Source organism: Echinops telfairi, unplaced genomic scaffold (assembly GCF_000313985.2).
Source record: "Echinops telfairi isolate 266 unplaced genomic scaffold, ASM31398v2 ScPeMD7_18;HRSCAF=68, whole genome shotgun sequence".
Classification (NCBI taxonomy): domain Eukaryota; kingdom Metazoa; phylum Chordata; class Mammalia; order Afrosoricida; family Tenrecidae; genus Echinops; species Echinops telfairi.
In genome coordinates this window covers 64,897,207-64,917,574 of record NW_022103915.1, presented here as the reverse complement: position 1 = coordinate 64,917,574, position 20,368 = coordinate 64,897,207, and the positions used below count along the sequence as shown (strand labels likewise).

Genomic DNA, 20,368 nt, shown 5'->3' with positions numbered 1-20,368 from the left:
ACATTTTCTCTCCATTTAAACCCCCGACATTAGGTCCTCATTTTTCCCCTCCCTCCCTGCTCCCCTCTCCCGCATGAGCCCTTGATAGTTTATAAATGGTTATTTTGTCATATCTTGAGAGCTCATCTTTGATATCTGAGTTAGATGAGATTTTAGTCAAAACATGATTCAGGCAAGGAGGAATTCACAACCTTCTGTATTTACTTTCATTTTCTTATCCGTTCACTTTCATATTCTTATTAGGCAAACATAATAATAAGAGAAATCAAGTAAATGCAGACATAGCAGAAAAGTCCTCAAGACAAGTGACAGCAAACACTGAATAATTTGCAGACTGCCCTTTCCCTTCTTTTCTGAACACCGTACTGCATTAGCTATACACCATAAACAATCACATCTGGTCCATACTTTAGAAGCTGCTCTAGATTCACATTTAAATATGCCCTTTAAAATGAGACTAAAACATGTGCCCTTACACCATTTGAAATTAAAGCTAAATTGTGGTTTCTTAAGACTTGAAAATAATCAAAATTATTTTCAATGTGTAGTTGCCAAAAACCAACAAAAAATGAAAAAGATAATCAGAAAGGGTGAACAGAAAACTCGCAAGACAAAAAAAGCAATAACAAGGATATAATGTGCTAGCATCATATTCTTGAGCTAAAATTATTTTTTTTAATTCCTGAATATTTGAAAATAAGGAAAGAAGCAAATAATATATGTACTGGAAAAAAAAGGTGAATTGATTTGCCTAAGTTAGCCTTGACTCAGGAAAGAGAATTTTTTTGAAACAACCAATCTCATGCTCAATTTAATCTAGCATGCTTGGAATAGGTGCGCTTATATGGAACTTGGGGTCATCAAAACTTTCAGAGTATAGGACTTATTGAAAATGTTTCATGCAAAGAGATTTTCCAGCACACTCATGGATGTGTAATAGCATTTCTTTTGATCTTTAATTCATTTATTTCACTTTTTCCTGACGATGTAAAGTAGAATTTTAATACTTAGTTGAAAAGCCTGTGGAGATGACTGCTTATTACCTAATTTTATATTCCCTGAAGCATATGACCTAGACTAAGAAAAAGCATATGAAAGGAGAGAAGACATGATCAGAACTGGTCATGGCATAAGAACATAGCATATTTGTGCCTATATATGATTATAATTTATGATTATGTTCTAATCAACTTATAGAGAAACCCTAACAATAAGCATATTGATAAAATTATAGACACACCCACTTGATCAGAAACAACAGAAATTGAAAAAAAGAATCCACTACCTGATTTTAAATTGCTGCTATCATTAAACTACCCTAAGGAATTCACTTAAAATTTTAGACATAATAAATGAGGTTAGAAAAGTTTCAGAACACAAGAACAAGGCACAAATATCAATTGCATTTCTACACATTTCCAATACACAATCTGAAAGGAAATTAATACAAAATGCCATCCACAATACCACCAGAAAGAGTAAAATATTTTGGAATAAGTTTAATAAATACATAAACAACTTTATTCTTAAAATTATAAAGCATTGTCTCATAAAATTAAAGAAGATTAAATAAATGGAAAACCACTTTATGTTCATGGATATAAGACTTAACATTGTTAGATTGACAATAATTTCTAAATGAAAGCTATGAGACAACACCAATCAGAATGTCATCTGATTTCTCAGTAGAAATCAGCAGCTTTTTCGAAAATTCATATTGCATTGCCAGAAACCCAAGATTTCTAAATAAACCTGAAAAAATTAAAGAAACTAGGAAGACTCATTTATTGATTTCAAAAGTTATTACAATAGTAATAGTAATTAAGGCAGAGGTTGTGGTACAAGATAGATAATAAAGTGAGAGTTCAGAAATCATTCCACGATCTATATCCAACTGATCTTTAACAAAGTTGAGAAGATATTGAATGGAGAAAGAACTATCTCTACAATAAAGGTGCCTAAAGAATTGTCTCACACCACATATAACTTTTAGCACAAAGAAATCAAAGAAAAATCTCAATGTAGTCAAAAGATGGAAATGAATAAAGAAAATGGATCACCACTGAAAGTGTTACATGTGCTAAATGGAATAAGCAGTCACCAAAGACTACACAGTACATGATTCCATTCTTATGAAAACCCTGAGGAGGACAACTACTATATAGAATAAAGTAAAATAGAGATTGATTGATTGATTGGGCTTGCGGTCGGGCCATAGGAATATGGATTTTGGGTTTTTTTTGAGGTGATGCAAGTTTTCTTAAACTGATTGTCACGGTGGGTGCCCATTTCAGTGATGATACTTGTTTTTAGGTGCATTGACCAGCTATGAATCGAAGTGACGCCATGTACGACAGAATGCAATGCCGTCCAGTCCTGTCGTATTTTCACGTTTTTTGGTATGTTCAAGTCTACTACGGCGGCTACGGTGTGTTTTTATTTTGTTCAACTCAGGGGGCTTTTCTCCTAGCACTGTCCTACAAGAAGATTCTGCTGTAATTCACAGGGTTTGTGTATTAGTCTGGGTACTTTAGAGAAACAAATACACAGAAACTCATGTATAAGAGAGAGTTTTACATAAAGGTTAAGTGCACATCAAGAAACCATCCCAACCCAGTGCTGCCAAAGCCCACAAGTCCAACACGAACCCATTAACCCATATGTCCAACACCAATCCACAAAGTCCTCCTCCATCTCACAGAACACATGCAATGACGCTGACTGCAGGAGGAAAGTCGAGTCAGTGAATGTGTAAACATCTCAGCACTGGCAGGGGTCTCCACCTGGCTACTCGAGCACCCAGGGCTGCATCGGGGTAGGTCCATGCAACTTCTCCTTGGGGATGTCTCCCAGGAAGTCAGCCTTGCCAGCTGAAGCAGGGAACTGCTAAGGCGGCTGCACCCTGGTGCAACCATCAAAAGCAAGAGACCGGAGAACTAGAAAGGCGAGGTTCATCGAGCCATTTAACCCTCCACCCTTCAATTAATCCCACATGTGTTTATCGGCCAGGTTGGCACAATAAACTAACTCAGGTTTGCATCGATTAATTTTCAGAGAGCAACGGATCTTTCTCCATAGTCTGTCTTACTCTGAAAGCTCTGCAGAAAACTGCTTACCTTGAGTGATGATGCTTGAATGTGATCTACTGGTCACGTGGCTGCAAGCACCAAAGCAACGTGGCAACACCATATCGCAGCACACTGACGGATGAGTGGCGGTGAAGGTCCTAGAAAACATACATTTCACGCATTAAACAAATGAATTGTGTGGTACGTGAATTACGTCTCAATAAAAGTGATTTTAAAAACATAAAGAAACAATTAGAGTATAAAACATCAAAATTAGCTCCAAATCAATGAAAAGAGTGATCTGATTTTAATAAGTTGAGAATGAAATGTTCTTAATAGAAGCACCACAAATTTAAATAGCACGACTTTTCTCTAGATTCTCAGTTGAGATAATTTTACCAACTATATTTTAGGTTGATATTTTAAACTTTTCATTACGATGTTAATTATTAATTTAGTTCTAACCTAACTTGCACTAGATTACTCACATAGTATGTTATTACAACTTTATTGTTAGCTATTAAATTCTGCCTGGCAACGTTTTAATATATTAAGCACTGTTTTGAAAAGGCATGCATCTGTTTGTTCTGCTACTGAATGAGACAAGAAACTGAGAACCAGCTGGGAGCATGCTAAGCCATTCCTTCAAAGAGGCGTTTTCAGAAACGACCCCTGCTTCCCCCACTCTGCCTGTGGATTCTTGGGTTACAAGAAGAGATCTCCCTTAGAACATTCAGAGAGAAGAACATGGCCCCCCTAAAAACTTGAAATTGGACTACTAGCCTCCAAAATTGTGGGAACACATTTTTATTGTTATAAGCCATTCCATTTGGGGGACTTTATTAAGGAACTCCTAGAAAATTTTATGATGTTATATTCTTGTAGTTTATTTTTTGCAATATAAAGTTTTAATGATGAATTTTCTTCTGATATAACCAAAAGATAAACTCTTAGTGTAGAACATTCAGAAGGGCAAGAGGAAAGAACAAAACATTTATGCATATTTGTGAATATAAAAACAAATCAGCCCATTATAATCTTATAAGACCTTCGTGTATACTATGGTAAATCAAAAGTATTGCTTCTAAGGTTCCAGTTCTTACTGGATGGTTTATTCTGTAAAAACATGTTTAATCATACCTCTGCAATCAATGAACAAGTGCTACAGGAATAAACTTGTCTCGGTCTCGTTAAGGTGCTTCAAGGAAAGATTACATTTTTGTGCCATGGGGGGTGAAATTGAGGTCTAGGCTAATTATCCAAATTTTAACAAAGCTAGCATGGGCATTTCCCAAATCATTGAGGCTGTGCAACGGATTTACAGGAACGTTGTTCACATGAAACCGCAGGTTTTGGAAGGAAGTAGCATTATTTTTTCTTTAACTTCGTGCTGAGAATGAGATGAAGGATTAAAAAGCAGAGCACTATTCCCTTCAACAGCGCATACATTTTGCTTCATGTCATTGCTGTAACCCCCCGATGTTACGTAACATCTCACGTTCCCCGTGTTTTCTATTCCCATTCCTTCTTCTTTCTGAACTCCACGGAGTTATTATTTAGCTACTGTGAAATCAAGAGAAAGTATCACTCGCCCTCATGAATGTAGCATGGAAGATATAGGTGTTATAGCAAGGGTGGTGAAGAAATTAGATGGTGACCAGCCATCTGACAGCATAGCATCTTGGGGTCTTAGAAGGCTTATTTTAAACAAACAGTCATCTCAGTGAGACATCAAGTTAGTCCACATGGAAGAAGCACACCAACATTCATGATCCAAGGATTGCAAATTATATAATCCAAATCTGAAGGAGAAAATAGTATCAGAGCTTAAATTGTGAGGTTCTGGTGGGCTATGAATGATAGTGGAAGCCAAAAATACGTTGGCAGGAGCTACCCAGGGATTTTCCTCTAACCATAAGTGAGGGATGGGAATAACTGGTTATCAGAGAAAGAGCATTGGAAATTCGACTATAGTAAATTAAAAGATGTATCTGACTCGAATGGTCAAAACCTTGTCATTTGATCTCCCCTCTGATACAGTTGAGATTTGATACGGTTTTTAGTATTTTCTGTGTGTATGTTTCTGGGTTTTGGTTTGTGTCGTAGTGGGGTTTGTCTCTGTTGTATTTTGTCACTGCCCATGGGTAACCTTGTTGAATTTTTGTTTTGTGATTTTCTGTTTTTCAGTATAGGAAACCCAGGACAGGTAGATCTATAGAGACAGCATCTAGAATAAAGGTTCCTGGGGGGATATGACGGGAATGTGTGGAAGTGGCGGTTGAGGGGGAGGGGTGGTAAAGGGAAGCTGATATCAAGGAGTTCAAGGAGTAAGAAAATGTTTTGAAACTGATTTTGGTAGCAATTATACAATACTGCTTGATATGACTGAATTATGGAATGGTATGATGTATGGAACAGCTCCAAATAAAATGGTTTGGGAAAAATTAAATAAATTTACATAGTTTAAAAGAAGAAGAGGAAGTATCTCTTCTGAGATGTACTCTGGTCCTCTCTTTATTTCCTGGTTTTTGGAATGCCCTTTTGCTTTCTTCATATATGATTTTTTTGAGGCCACCTTACAGCTTGTCACGCCTTCGGTCATTAGTGTTCGATGCAACAAATCTGTTCCTGAGATGGTCTATAAATATAGCTAGGATATACTCACGGCTGTGTTTTGGTTCTTGTGGACATTTTAAAATTTTCTTCACCTTCAACTGGACTTCAATTTGAGCAACTGAAGGTCTCTTCCACATTGGACCCTGCCTTGGCTGATGATATTGAACATCTTCATCATCTTTTCTTAACAACATAGTCAGTTTGATTCTTGTTCATTCCATCTGGCGAACTCCAGGTGTATAGTCATTGTCCATGTTTTTTTGAAAATATATTTTCAATTAGGTTTTTGGTCTTGCAAAGATATATCATGGGATCTTTGCTTCATTTATATCACAAAGGCCATATTTTCCTCCTAGTCTCCCTTCTGCTGCCAATTTTCCTCTTTTCAATAACACGTAATTAATAATCCATGTTGAGTGCTAGCTTTTTCAACTTCAGACTGAAAACTATGGTAGAATTCTTCAATTTTGTCATCACTAGCTTTAGTAGCTGATGTGCAACTTGACTAACACTTGCATGAACTGGAATCGAATCTAAACTAGCTAAGGCGAACAGAAAATAGGATGTAGTAAATAACTGATTAGAAAGTTTCAAGCGGCAGCATGAAAAGACACTAAAATAAAGTATTATCTGAAATGTACAAAGGCCTGGAGTTAGAAATCCAGAAAATAAGATACACTTAGCATATCTCAAGCTAAAATAATTGAAGAACAAATTCACACCTCACATTGCAATATTTAAGGCAAAATAGGCAAAGTAAGGAGTAGGAAGTTCAAAGAAACATGGAAGAATTTTCGGAGTCATGGTATAAAAAGGAATTGGTTGCTATTCAACCATTTCAAGAGGTAGCACCTTGTCAATACTGAAGGAAGAAATTTCATATTTAGTGAAAAATAAGTGTCCAGAAATTGATGGAATACCAAAGAAATGTTTCAACAAACTGGTGAAGCATTAGAAGCATTTCCTCGTCTATGCCAGTTACCTGACCTACTGACTGGAAGTGATTGTGTCCACTTCAATGAAAGGTGATGCAACAGAACAAGAAAATTATAAAATATCAACATTGAATGCAAGTAAAAGTTCACTCCTTGTCTGTCAGTCTGTCATATTGTGGTGGCTTGTAGGTTGCTGTGATGCTGGAAGCTATGTCACTGGTATTTCAAATACCAGCAGGGTCACCCAAAGTGAACAGGCCTCAGTGGAGCTTCCAGACTAAGAAAGAATCAGCCAGCCCCTTGAGAGAAAGAAGCAGCTGAAAAACATGAAGCACAGCATCAAACCGTTTTCAGATACTGAAGACCCAATGAGAGGTAGCAGAGCATCATGGGAGATAGTGTCAGAGGATGGGACCCTACAGTTGGAAGGCACTCAGAGTCTGCCTTCTCCAAGTAGAGGTGCCCATGGTGACTTGAACAGAGAAAACGTGTACCCGTAAAGCCATTCAGATAGTTGCTTGAGGATGGGGCAGAACTCAAAAGGAGAAAGAGCTTACCCGTGCCTGCCCTTCAGACTTTGAACTGAACTGCACCTCCCACTGCATGAGAAGTTTCTTCCAACTTTTGTGAGCTCTGCAGGACACCCCAGAAATTCACAGAACTCAGAGACATGAGAGGATAGACTCCAGGGAGAAATTGGGGAAAATGGAGCAGAATATCATCTTGCAAAAGTTGAAATTTGGGGATATTTTTAAGACTCTAACTCCTGTGGATTAGTATGGTATGCATTTTTACAAAATAAATTCTTACATCAATAATATAAAATTAAAACAAACAGAAAGAAAGAAAATTGAAAAGACAAATAGAATAAATGAAAGAAGAAGAAAAAAGAACAACAACAACAAAAGAACATAAGGGGAGGGCAAAGAAATGAAACAATGGGGGAAATTGGGTAGGAACAATACCAGAAAGTAGAAAACTGTAGGGAGGCAGGGTATGGATCATTACCCACTGCCATCCAAAGAAGCCAAAGAGATGGATGAGGTAAGGATGGGGCGTCTGGATTATCCTGGAGTAGATGTTGTTCCTTTTGGCCTAAAAAAGTTATCCAGTGTGAGAGAATTCACATCAAACGGAGTTCTTGCTGGCTCACAGGGTGGCTTGGATCAGGGTGTATGTTCCTGGAAAGAACTCATTCTACAACCAGAATACAGCTGTAGACAAGGCAGCTGGTTCTAGAAGGAGTTCCTGTCTGCCCAGGATGCAGGGCACACATCTGGCAGTGCCATTCTGCTGATCTGAAGAGGCAGCGTGTCTTCAGTCTCAGAAGTTGTGTGTAGTTGGCACCTGATCAACGAGGGGGCTCCTCGGACCTCGCACAGCAGCGTGGCTGTGCATTGGGATTTTGCCAGTTGTGTGCTGAGTCAGAAAGGGGTCTGGTCACCTAAATGGTACAAGGTACAAGGAGAGGATAACACTTTTCTGGTTACCAATCATTGGTGTGTGTATCCTGGTAAGCAGAACTGATTATAAGCTTCTGGCCGAGTTGAATGCTGATAGTAAAAGGTAAAAATGCCTACATTGCCATAAGCCAGTTGACAATTCACCCACTCCATCTGTTTCCTCTCTCATTGCATTTGTTCAGATTATTCTAGTCATTCAGTGTAGTTTATCACCCTTTCTCAGGGTTTCAGGATTATCATCCATATACATATGCTACATTTGGTCTCTTTTATCTTTATTGAAAATGACCTCGGTATCTTGTCTGTCTATTCTGTCATCTTACTGGAAGCTCCCTTGAACAAGTCATTTAAGGAAAATTGAGAAGACTTCAAAGGTGAGTTGAGATATAAACCTTGACAAATGCAGAAACAGTGACTGAAGTCCATAAACTAGTGGAAGTACACCTTAAAATTGCCGTTGACAAAATAGCTAATGAAATTGTTTCAGTACTGTCAATTTTAAACAAATATCTTGTTTATGTTTTAGTACTGTCAATTTTAAACAAATATCTTGACTTCAGCAAGGTATTAGGTCAGAGGATGACAAAAGTGCTTCCTTGAAGATCAGCTAGCTCAAAGAGCTGATGGTTCCGCCAATCTTTTAAGCAAGAGCAAAGTTAATGAAGATGATTTTATAGAATGAATTGTAATTTGGAGATGATAACTTGAATTACAAATACAATCCAGAAAGGAGTCACGTCCAAACAAAACAGTTGCTTCTGAGGGAATCTTATAGGCCAGTTAAATTAAGGCAGAAGAGTTGGCTCAGTATGCTATGATTTTTGTTTTTTAAATCCCAAAGTTGTCAACTTGATACTTCTTTTGGTTGGCTAAACTCAACATTTAAAAGGAACATGACTTGCATCCCTTGAGGATATCAAAACTGTCATTTTGATGTACTGTAAATCAGAGTACAGAATACTTACAGTAACAGAGCAAATAAAATAATAACCAAAGAAGTGTGTAGAGCTAGATGGAGGGTACACGGGACAATAATGTCATAGTTCATAATGTTATTTAATAAAGATTTGTATGACCTTCACATCATATATTATAATTCAATGTGGATACTGTGCTGCTATAGTCAGAATCCAATATCAAGTGTTATTATTGGTGGAGATAATTACCAACTTTGGTTTATTATTTTCTTCATTTATAAAATGAGGTAACAGGAAAAAACACTTAATATTATTTTAACATTTTACATTAAAATTTTTTTTCACCTTTTTATTGCTGTGAATCACCGTAAATTGTTCATTGACATAAGTTTACCTGAATTTTCCTTGATTAATTTCTTTATCATACTTTGCAAAAGGTGTGAAAACAGCTCTTTCTTCTTTTTTATACTAATAGACTAAATTATTCTGACTACATATTTGGTTACATGGCATCCAAAATAATACTTAGAAAAATACCAGCTGCTGTTATTAATAAATCTCCAAATTTCAGTGACTTAACACAATGCCAGCATATTTCTCACTTATGTAAAATTCAGTATGAGAGTTCAAATACAGTGTCATCAGTTTATTTCCATGTAAAAATTCTCTGAAAATTTTCCTATCGTTAACTAGTATTTGTTGATATCAATTTTCAACCAGAGAGAAAAGATCATAAAGCAAGAACACCTATAAAAATGTAATGAGGAAGTAGCCCAACCAACACTACTACCATCAACTTGATTCCATCTCATAATGATCCTATGTATTAGTGTATAGATGATCTGTAGAGTTTCCAAGAGTGTCCATCTTGAAGAGAGAAGACAGCATCAACTTTCTTTCACAAAGCAGCTCCTGGTAGGTTCCAACTGCTCCCATTGCTATGGGCTGTCCAATCCGAACACCAAAAGTGTTCCTTAATGTGGAAGTCATTTAAGTTAGAGTCGACTCACACGCACCGTGACATGATGTAAACCAGGCTGGACACTGCCTGGACCTGGACCGCCCCGCATTGATTTTATGTTGGCTCCATTGTTGCGGCCATTGTAGTAACTCATCTCCTTGAAGTTCCTCCTCTTTCGCACTGACGCTTTATCAAGAATGATGCCCTTTTTTCTGGAATTGCTCTTTCCTGATAAAATATCCAAAGGACTTGTGATGAAGTCTTCCCACCCTCACTTCTAAGGAGTATTCTGGCTGTAATTCCTCCAAGACAGATTTGTTTGTTCTTCTGGAAATCCATGGCCCTTGCGGTTTTCTTTGCCAACATTCAATTAAAACGCATCAATTCTTCTCTGGTTTTCTGTATTCATTATCCAGCACTCACAAGCATCTGAGTGGGTTTAATATACCATGGCTTGGCTTAAGGATTCCTTAGCCCTCAAACTGACAGTACTGTTCTTTGGCACTTCAAAGAGCCTTATGGAACAGTTTAGCCTAAGGCAATATGCCATTTGGTTTCTTGACAGCAGCTTTAATAAATATTGATTGTAATTTTAAGTAAAATGAAACTTTTTGATAATGCATCTTTTCTGTTCATTGTGATGTTGTCTGTCGGTCTAACTATGAGGATTTTTATTTTCTTGACATTAAATTATAGTCCAACTGAAGGCTGTAACCCCAGTCTTCATTTGTAGTGCTTCAAGTCTTCTCCCCATTCAGCAAGCGAGGCTATGCCACCTGTATATACCTGTAGATCACCTCCAAACCTAATGCTGGGTTTCTCATGTAGTCCAGCTTCTTGGATGATTTACTCTGTGCACATGTTGAATAAATATGGTGAAAGAATACAACATTGATGCACACCTTTTCTAATTTTAAACCACACTGTATTGTCTCTGTACAGGTTCCTCATGAGAACAATAATATATGATGACATTGACATTCTTCTCAATGTGATCCACGCAGTAAAATGCCTTTGCAGATTTAATAAAACACAAGCAAATATCATTCTGGGATCTTCTGCTATAAGACAAGATTCTCCTGATAGTCTTATTCAAGGTCTCCTTTTGAAGTTCTTGAAGTTTCCTGTGGATTTATGGCTACAGCCATTTTTAATTATCTTCAACAAAATTTTCTTGCATGTGATACTAATGACTGTGTCTGATAATTTCTGCATTCTGTAGGTCACCTTTATTTGCAATGGGGACAAATATGAATATCTTCCAAACTATTGGCCAGGTAATTGTCCTCCAAATTTCTTGACTTAGACTAATGAGTGATTACTGATCTGTATTTTAATAGCTATTTTGTCAACTCCTGGAACCTTGATATTTGCTAATGTTTCCAGTGCCGTTTAGACTTTTTCTTTCTTTTTTCAACAGTTTTATTGGCAAGTAATTTAGACATCATATAATTCAATAGTTCAATCATTCAATCATATCGAGGAGAATTGTAAAATCACACCCATACCAATTTCAGCACATTGCCTCCTCCACGGTTAAATCTCCTCTAAAATGAGTTATGGAATCACAATCCATTCTAGTGCTCCCTCCTCCATCCCGTCTTCATTCTTTACTCCCGGGATCCCCTTATCCTACCTAGCAGCTACCCCCAACCCCTGTATTCCCTATAATCACTTGCATCACTTATTCTGATTATCCATCCACTCCTCCTATACTTCACAGCTGGGAGACCCGTCAGAAAACAATAAAAAACAAAATCACCCTAAGATGGCAAGGAAAAAAACATAATACTAAACAGAAAAAAATACAAATAATGTGTAACAAGGAAAAGACCCCCAACAACATTCAAAAAGCAAGGGAAGAAATGCCTGTCATGGAACCAGTGAGAGATGCTGGCACCCAGAAGAAATGCAGGTCGCATATATAGAGTAGTCAACCGGCCAAGTATGAAGGTCGATCCAGCATGATGAATATCACAATGATCTCTGCCTGATTGTAAGGCTGTGTGAGACTCTTGCCTGTGGCTGCAGCGGATCTGCCATGGCTCTGTCTGACTAGACACTCTGCAGATGGTGTGGTTTCCCTCCACAACTTAGATGTTCATAATTTTTGTCCTGATGCTTTCCTCCTCACCATATTTTGCAATTGTCATCTTTGGATCACACACGCTGGTGTGCTTCCTTTGTGTGGACTTAGTTGACTCCTCACTTACCTGGCTGCTTGTATGAATATAAGCCTTTAACATTCGAGACACTATTCCAAACTTTTCTGCTATACTACCTTTCTCTTCAGAGATCATTTCATGAAAGTGAGCAGGGCCATGATGTAGGAACTGTTGGCTCTTAAGTTGGATATAGTATTTAGTGCAGAGCCCAAATCCCATTCCTGGATCTATGCTTCTTTTTTTTAATGTGCTGTAATTTGGGAGCCAATACATACGTTATAGCATTCCATAGTTATAACAGAGTGGCAATCGCAGGATTGCCAGGATAATACATATTTTAATTCTGCATACAGGGTGTTGAAGTACCAACACCTTGTTTGTTTACCAACCAACTGTGCACCATTCCTGATACCACTGGCTGCTTCTTCTACATTAGACACTGAGTGCTTTCCGGCTAAATTCTTTTTATTTCATTTAGCTTTTTATTTCATTTAGCTTCATTTAGCTTTCCGGCTAAATTAGTCTTTTTATTTCATTGGGGTCTGTTGTGAGATCCCCTCTTTCATCACTAATTCAAGATATTGATGTCTGGTTCTTTTATATCTTTCCTTTGTGAAGTTTGCTAGTGGTTTGGCAATTTTTTTTATCCTTTTAAAGAACCAACTTTTTGCTCTTTTGATTCTTTGCATTCTTCTTCTGCTTTTCAGCTCATTTATCGATGCTCTAATTTTTATGTTTCTTTTTCTTTTGCTGTTGGAAGGATTATGCAGTTGGCTCTGTTCTACCTGCTAGAGGTGCCAAGTTAAGGTACCGACTATACTTCCCTCCTCTTTCCTCATGTACACTTATTGTAATAAAGGGACGTCTGATAACTCCTTTGCTGTGTCCCATACATTTTGGTCTGTTGTATTGTTGTTCTCATTGGTTTCTTGGAACTTCGTAATTCCTCTCTAATTTGCGCTAGTACCCATTGGTTTTTGAGAAGTGTGTTATTATGTCTCTAGGTTTCTGTCTTTGTTGTTTTGTTCTTTCTATTTTTAATTTTCAACTTTATGGGTGTGGTCAGAGAAGGTGCTCAGAACGATCTCTATGTGTTTGAATGTTCTCAAGCTTGCTTGGTGCCTTAGCATGTGGCCTATTTTCCAGTATGAACCAGGTGAACTGGAGAAGAATATGTATATATCTATCAATATCGATACAGATATTTATGTTGGTTGGAGAACTCTGAAAGTGTCTAGTAGGCCTAGTTTTTGATTGTGTATTTCAGATCTTCAGTTTCTTTATTGAGTTCCTTACCTGTTGATCTATCTTTATTTGAAGTTGTGTATTGAAATCACCTACTATGATTTCTCTTTTCAGCTCTTTGAGAATTTGGTTGACAAATTTCAAGGGTCTATAGTTGGATCCATATATGTTTATTACGTTTATGGGGTCTTGGTCTACTGAGTATTATATAACGCCCATCGTTATCTCTCATTATGTCATGTATTTTTTTTGCAATCAAACATAATATCTATTTATTTATTCATTTTATTGGGGGCTCATACAACTCATCACAATCCATCCATCCATCCATTATGTTAACCACATTTGTTATGTCATGTACTTTCAGGTCTATTTTATCCAAGATTAGTTTGTTTTTTTTCTTTTCTCTTGGTACATTTTTCACCATCATTTGACTCTCAGTCTATTTTTGGCTGTGAGTTTGAGATATGTCTCTTGAAGGGAGCAAAAATGATGGATTTTGTTGTCCAATTGAATCTGCTACCCTTTGTCTCTTAATGTATACATTTAAACCATTAACATGCAATGTGTTTGAATCTAAATGTAGATTAGTTGTTGTCATCTTCTACATTTGTGTTTTGTATTCTCCTTTATAGGATTGCGTGTGTGCATATGTGTGTGTAGTTCATCCTTGTCTTTGTATCTTCGTTGGATCTGCAATGCTTGGGGTACTGTTTTCAGGGTGTTGGTTTATACCCTTTGGTGGTCCCATGTTTGTGTGCTGTAGTTGTTGGTTTTCTGCCCATGAAGAACTGGAAAGTATTTTTTGTAATGCTGGCCTTGTATTTACAAATTTTCTGGTTTCCTTATCAGAGAAAACTTTAATAGGTCCTTCAAATTTGAGGGAGAGCTTTGCTGGATAAAGGAGTCTTGGATTGCAGTTGGTGTCTTTCAGATTCTGGAACACATTGCTCTAGCTTCTTCTTTCATGAATGGTCTCTGTGGAAATTTTCCTCTAAGAATTCCCTACCTATTTTAACTGTAGGCTTATTTCTTTCTTCCTCCTCCAGGATCCCAATAATTCAAATATATATTTTTGTTCCATATCATCCCACATCCTCCTCAGGCTTTCTTCAGATTCCTTTGCTTTTTCAGTTAAGCATTTCTCTCATTTGCTGAATTCTGCCTGGTTATCTTCGAGGGCACTGATTCAGTTCTCCATTTCTGCCATTCTATTGTCAATCTCACTATTGGTATCTATTGCTCCTGTGCTATTCCTCAACTCCTAGACTTCCCTTGGGTGTGAGGATTCTAATATCTCTATTTTTTTCATTTGTTTTCAGAATTGATCCTCTAATTTTCTATATTTTAAAGCATTCTTTTATTTGAAATTCAAGGGCTGCTTTTTCTGTGTAAACTGTGGGGTTTGGATCATCTTCAGGAATTGACTTTTGTTTCTCTAGATGTTTCACCATAGCTTCAAGCATTAGCTATTGTTTGCGTTGCTTCTTGGGTTAGCTGATGATGGAGCACAATCTTCTGGGGGATGGAGCAGTGGGGGAGGGGCTGGCTCATTATGTTAGGAGAGGATCAAATAGGTGCTGGACAATGTATTGTTCATGTATGAGGAGAGTGAGAAGGACGATTGGGTTTAAGTGCTCTGGAATAGGTTTTAAGTGGTGTTATTAATCATAGGAAACCTTCCCTTGGGTATAGTAATTTTTAATGAGTTAGAGAAGAGGGTTATGGGAGATGCGATTTTACTTGCTAAGTTAAAGGAGGCTGTGTGTTGCTGAGATGGAGGGAACAGTTTCCAGAGGCTATCTTGGATGGGGTATGGGAGGGGTATAATGAATCTACCAAGGTCCCTTATCAACCCTGTGTATTATGTAGGGAGAGTGCCCTCTTTCTGTTAGTGTCCCTATAACAGTGGATTCCTGTACATCTCAGAACGATCTGTTCCTTATGTGTGGTCCTAGGGTGTAAATAGGCTATTTTAGTGGATGACCCAGGGAAGAGGTGCTTCTGATCAGAGGACAGTCTAGACTGTGGAGGGAAAGCCTCCAAGAAACCCAGAAATGCCAGTTCTGTTTCTTCTTGCAGGGTGAGGAATTTTGTGTTTCCTTTCTCAAAACAAAATAGGAACACTTCTTCTGACTTCCTAGAACCCGCTGATTTGCAGATTCTAATATCTCCTCTGTTTCCCTGGTGCTGAAACTCTCTCCAACTGGCTGGAGCTATTAATGTGCAGGAGGGAGCTGGGCCTTGGCTAGGGATTCTCACCAATGGGAACTCTCCTTGCAGGTTGCCACAGTTTCCAGTGTCCTAGGCCTTCAGGTGTCTGTGAGGACTTCGTGGGATGCCCTTTGAGTTATAGACAGCCCCAGCCATCTCCTCATGCTGGCGAGCCACCAAACCAGGGGTGGGAGGTGGGGAAGAGGAAAAGAAAAAAATCCAAGAGTTGCTTCCGCACTGGCAAGAGATGCAAAGTGCGGGCAGATGATGTGAAAAGGGACCTTGCATGAGAAGGACAGGTGCATTCTTGGTGGGAGAGCAGACAAAATAGAGCCTGGGGTGTTGTGAGAACCTGTCCCCCAACACAATTACCTTGCCCACAAATCTGGTCATGCCACGGCTAACTGTTCATGTGGGTGATCCTACATCGGCACCAACTTCCCAGAACCTCCTCCATAGTTTTGCCTTTTTCATTCAATACCAATCACTCTTTATATTTCATTTTTCCAAACAGTTTTATTGGAACATTATCTACACATCAAACAACTGAATAGTTCAATCGTTTGATCATATCAATGGGAAACTGCACAATCACAACCACATTCATCTTTGAGCTTTCCTCCCCCCATGGTTGAATTGCCCCCAAATCAAATGCGCAATCACGATCAGCATCAGTGCTCCCTCCCCATGCCCACCTTCATTATTTACTCCCAACCTTCCTTTTCCTGCCCTATCACCCATCCCTCACCCGACATTCCCTGCAGCACCTTGTATGAGTGATTATCATAATAGATCTACTCCTCCTGTCCTTCATAGTTGGGACACCCCACAGAAAACAAAGAAAAACAAATTGCACTAAGGTGGTAAGAATAAGAACATATTAGTATGTAAAAAAAGCATAGATCCAGGGATGAATTCTGGGTTTTCACTAAATCCTAGCTCCAAAATTAAGAAAAATTAGTTCTTACATCATGGCTCTGCCCGATACTCACCTTCATGAAATGATCACTGGAGATAAGGATATCATACCAAAGTGTGGTGAAGAAAGCAAATGGTGCCAGGCTATTGATCAAAATAGTGACTGCAGTTTTAAAGGCTTGTATTCAAACAAGTAGCCATCTAAGCAGGGAATCAACTAAGCTCACGCAGAAGAAACACTCTAACTTGTGTGATACAAAGATGACAATTACAAAACTCAAATATGGTGATGAGAAAAGCATCAGAGCTAGAATTATGAACACTCCATTTGTAGAAGGGTATGGAGGACAGTGGGAGCCCAAAACCCATCTGCATAGTACATAGTCAAAACAAGCTGCTGGCAGGTTCACTGTAGCCAAAGGCAAGAATCACAAACAGCCATACTGGCAGGCAGAGAGCATTGTAGTCTTGATTATGCTGGGCTGAGCTCAATGCTTGGCCAGTCAACCTCCCTACAGACATGACCTGAATTTGTACTGGGTTCATGTATCTGTTAGTTGTTCCATGACAGCAATTTCTTCCCCAGCTTTTTAAATGTTGATGGGGACCTTTTCCCACTAACTCATTATTTGCATTTTTGTCTTTATAATATTACCAATCATTCCTGATCATACCACTTGAAATGGTTTAATATCATTAATTTCATTTTGTTCCAGTGTTTTTGTGTATTCCTTCCATAATCTTTTAATGTTCCCTACTTGGTTAAATATTTTTCATAGAATTCTTTAATCATGAAACTTGTGGTTTTAATAATTTCTTGAAATTATTTTAGCTGGAGATATACTGAGCATGTTCTTCCTTTTGGTTTTCTAACTCCAAGCCTGTGCCCACTTCTTAGTAATGCTCTACTTAGGAGTCCTAGTGTCATACTGGTTTGGATCGTTTAACTATAGCAGGTAATCTGTAGAATACAAATGAAGTTGTTTCCCCCCATAATTTAAAGTCTTTGAAACCCAAAGGCAGTTTTGCTCTGTCCGTTAGCATGTTTTCAGTTATTGGCCCAATGTGTAACATGCTACACCACTGGGGCAGTAGTTCAATACCACCAGTTGCTACAAAGGAGAAAGATGACACTTTCTAATTCCTTAAGAAGTTAGTCTCAGAGACCCACAGAAAGCAGTTCTGCTTTGTCCATTAGGGTTGCTGTGTTTCAGAGTCAACTTGATGGCAGTGAATTTGTTTATTGTTTTTTCATTTCTTGAGCTGCCCTTTGAAATTTTCTGTTCAACACCTTTACTTCACCATTTCTTTTGGTTGTTTTTGCTACTCTACTTTCAAGAATAAGTTGCAGAATCTCTTCTGACATACACTTTGGTCTCTTCTTTCTTTTGTTACTCTTTTTAATGCCTGTGGTAGTTGCATAATCTGTTGTCAACTTGAGACTATTAAAAGTGAAGGGGTGGAGTTTAGCCTGTCAATCAGGTTGCAGCTTGATGACCTCATTTGGAGGCACTAAGGAGCTAAATAGTTCACAGGAGGTAGGACCCTCACTCACTCCCTGCAAGACATTCTTATTGACAAGCCACGGAGCTATGTTGATGGCAGCCACAGCCTTATAGGCTGGAGGAGCCACATGGAGACCTATGCCAGTGCTCAGATGCTTCTACCACCACTGGATCCAGGAGACTCTCTACCCACTGGCCTGTGATCTTCCTGCATTCAGCATCATTGCATGTGTTCTGTGAGTCTGAAGAGGAAATTATAGACTGGTATTGGACATATGGGCTAATACCAGACTTAGGGACTTGATCTGGACTAGGCTGGGATGTTTTCTTAATATATCACTACTTTTTTATATAAAACTCTTTCTTATACACATATGAGTGTTTATGAATGTTTCTCTAGTCTACCTAGACTAACACAATGCTCTTTTATCTTTCTTCATGTGTGATGTTCTTCATGCAATTCCACAACTAGTCAGATCTACCATTCTTTTTTTTTTTTGTATAGTGTCAAATTTTATTTCATTAACTTTTTAAAGATGAACAAATTATATGGCTCCAATGTTAAATTTATCTCAAACATGTTTGCACAGAGGATAAACATAGGATTTCAGGTAACTTATGGTACAGTTCATTGCTCCATTTAAAAAATATTCTTCTTTCAGCCACAAAATGCACTGAAGGGCAATTCTTTTATATTGCATAAAAGCTAGACGAAAATGTTCGAGTGTATTTATTTCACTGTCAACTTGGATGCGGTAGCTGGGAGGCACAAAAAGTCACAGTTCCTTCCAGATGCAAACAGGTTTCTTCAGTTTCTCTCAGGTAGACAAGGGAGGCCTCCATTCCTGTGTCCTACCGGAGTACCACAGACTTGATGCTCACCCCAGATCATTTCTTCTTCTTGCCTTTTCCTTTTTTACTTCCTTCTCCTTGCTGAAGACTCTGGTCAGCCCCACCTGTTTTTCGTGTCCTTGTTTTTAGCTTCGGTATCATTTCGGCTGCATACAACATTACCGACTTACGTGATGGAAACTGTACCAAACAGAGGCTGCCATCTTCTTGTTTCAGCTGAACCCGGACTCCGCCCCTGTACAGAGCATCACGATTCCATTCTCCAGAGCACATTTTATTTTTCTCAAGAGATGCATTAAATCCAACTGCTAAGCACACATCTTGAATCTCTGAAGCTGCTGGATTTTCAACAGCCTTGTTGACGGGGATGCACCGCCCCTCCGCGAGGGTCTTCTTGTTATTCAGATAAGTGGGGTAGATGCAAATGAACCTGTCCTGGTCAGCTGGGGACCGGGCAGCGGCGCTGGCCATTTCCACGCAGGACGACCGCACACCCCGCCAGCTTGCAACTCGTAGAGAAGACAGGCCGGAAGGCCGATCTACCATTCTTGTTCAAAGTGCTAAATCTATTCTTGAGACAGTCTTTAAAATCAAGGAGGATATATTCGTGTTTTGGCTCCTGTATATATTTAGGTGACATTGAATGGGTTTCAACTCATTGAGACCTTAGATACAAGAGTATGAAATACTGCTCAAGCCTTATCCACCTTCACAAATTGTTATGTGGAAACTATAGTTGAAGTCACAAGGTCAATCTGTTTTGTAGAGCAGTTTCCTCTTAATCAATGAACTTTTACTTTGCCAATTGTAATGCCCTTCTCTGGGTATTGGCCTCTCCTGAAATGTGTTCAGTGACACATTGTATTTCATGATAGATCTCAAAATGTTATTTTTGATGTTGTATACAACACCATTCCGCTGGAATTTTTCAATCCCAGCATAGTAAACTATGTGATTTTTCAAGTCACAATATCCCATAGTGGTCTATTTCAGTTCATTAATTCATAGGATGTCAATCTTTAAATATTCCATTTTATTTTTTATAATTATCCAATGTTTTAGATTCAAATTTGTACATTCCATGATTCAATTATTAATTGATTTCTATAGCTGTTTCTTCTCTTTTTGAGTTGTGAACCATTAGCATATGAATGTTCCAAAAGCTTTACTTTATCCAAGATATTCAGGTCAACTCTGTTTTGATGAGGGCATAGCCTCCTGTACTTTGGACTTATTATCAAAAGAGACCAAGCCTTTGAGAAGGGACTCATACTTGTTAAAGCATAAGGCCAGAGAAAAAGGAGCAGAATCTCAAGAAGACAGAATAACACAATGGTTTCAAAGATGGTCTCACGCATAACAATTGTGAGGATGGCACAGGACTAAGCAGTGTTTTGTTCTGTTGCGCACAGGGTTTCCATGAGTTGGAACTGACTTGACAGTGCATAACAACAACATGGACAGGGGGGCATGCATTCTGATGATTACTAGCTGCCAACAGCACATGGA

At 38.4% G+C, this 20,368-nt stretch overlaps 1 protein-coding gene across 2 annotated transcripts; it reads right to left on the bottom strand.

Annotated features, from left to right (window-relative positions):
* Positions 1-18,725: 18,725 nt before the first annotated feature.
* On the bottom strand, positions 18,726-19,330 carry LOC101663149 (signal recognition particle 19 kDa protein). 2 transcript variants are annotated; one of them, XM_004698555.2, is made up of 2 exons: positions 19,214-19,330; positions 18,726-19,141 (listed from the first exon to the last, which is right to left on the bottom strand). In XM_004698555.2, the coding sequence occupies exons 1-2, from the start codon at positions 19,328-19,330 to the stop codon at positions 18,896-18,898; spliced, it is 363 nt and encodes a 120-aa protein (XP_004698612.1). In that variant the 3' UTR covers positions 18,726-18,895. The 2 variants fall into 2 exon arrangements, with proteins under 2 accessions (XP_004698612.1, XP_004698611.1); XM_004698554.2 differs by having other exon boundaries at positions 18,726-19,330.
* Positions 19,331-20,368: the final 1,038 nt, after the last annotated feature.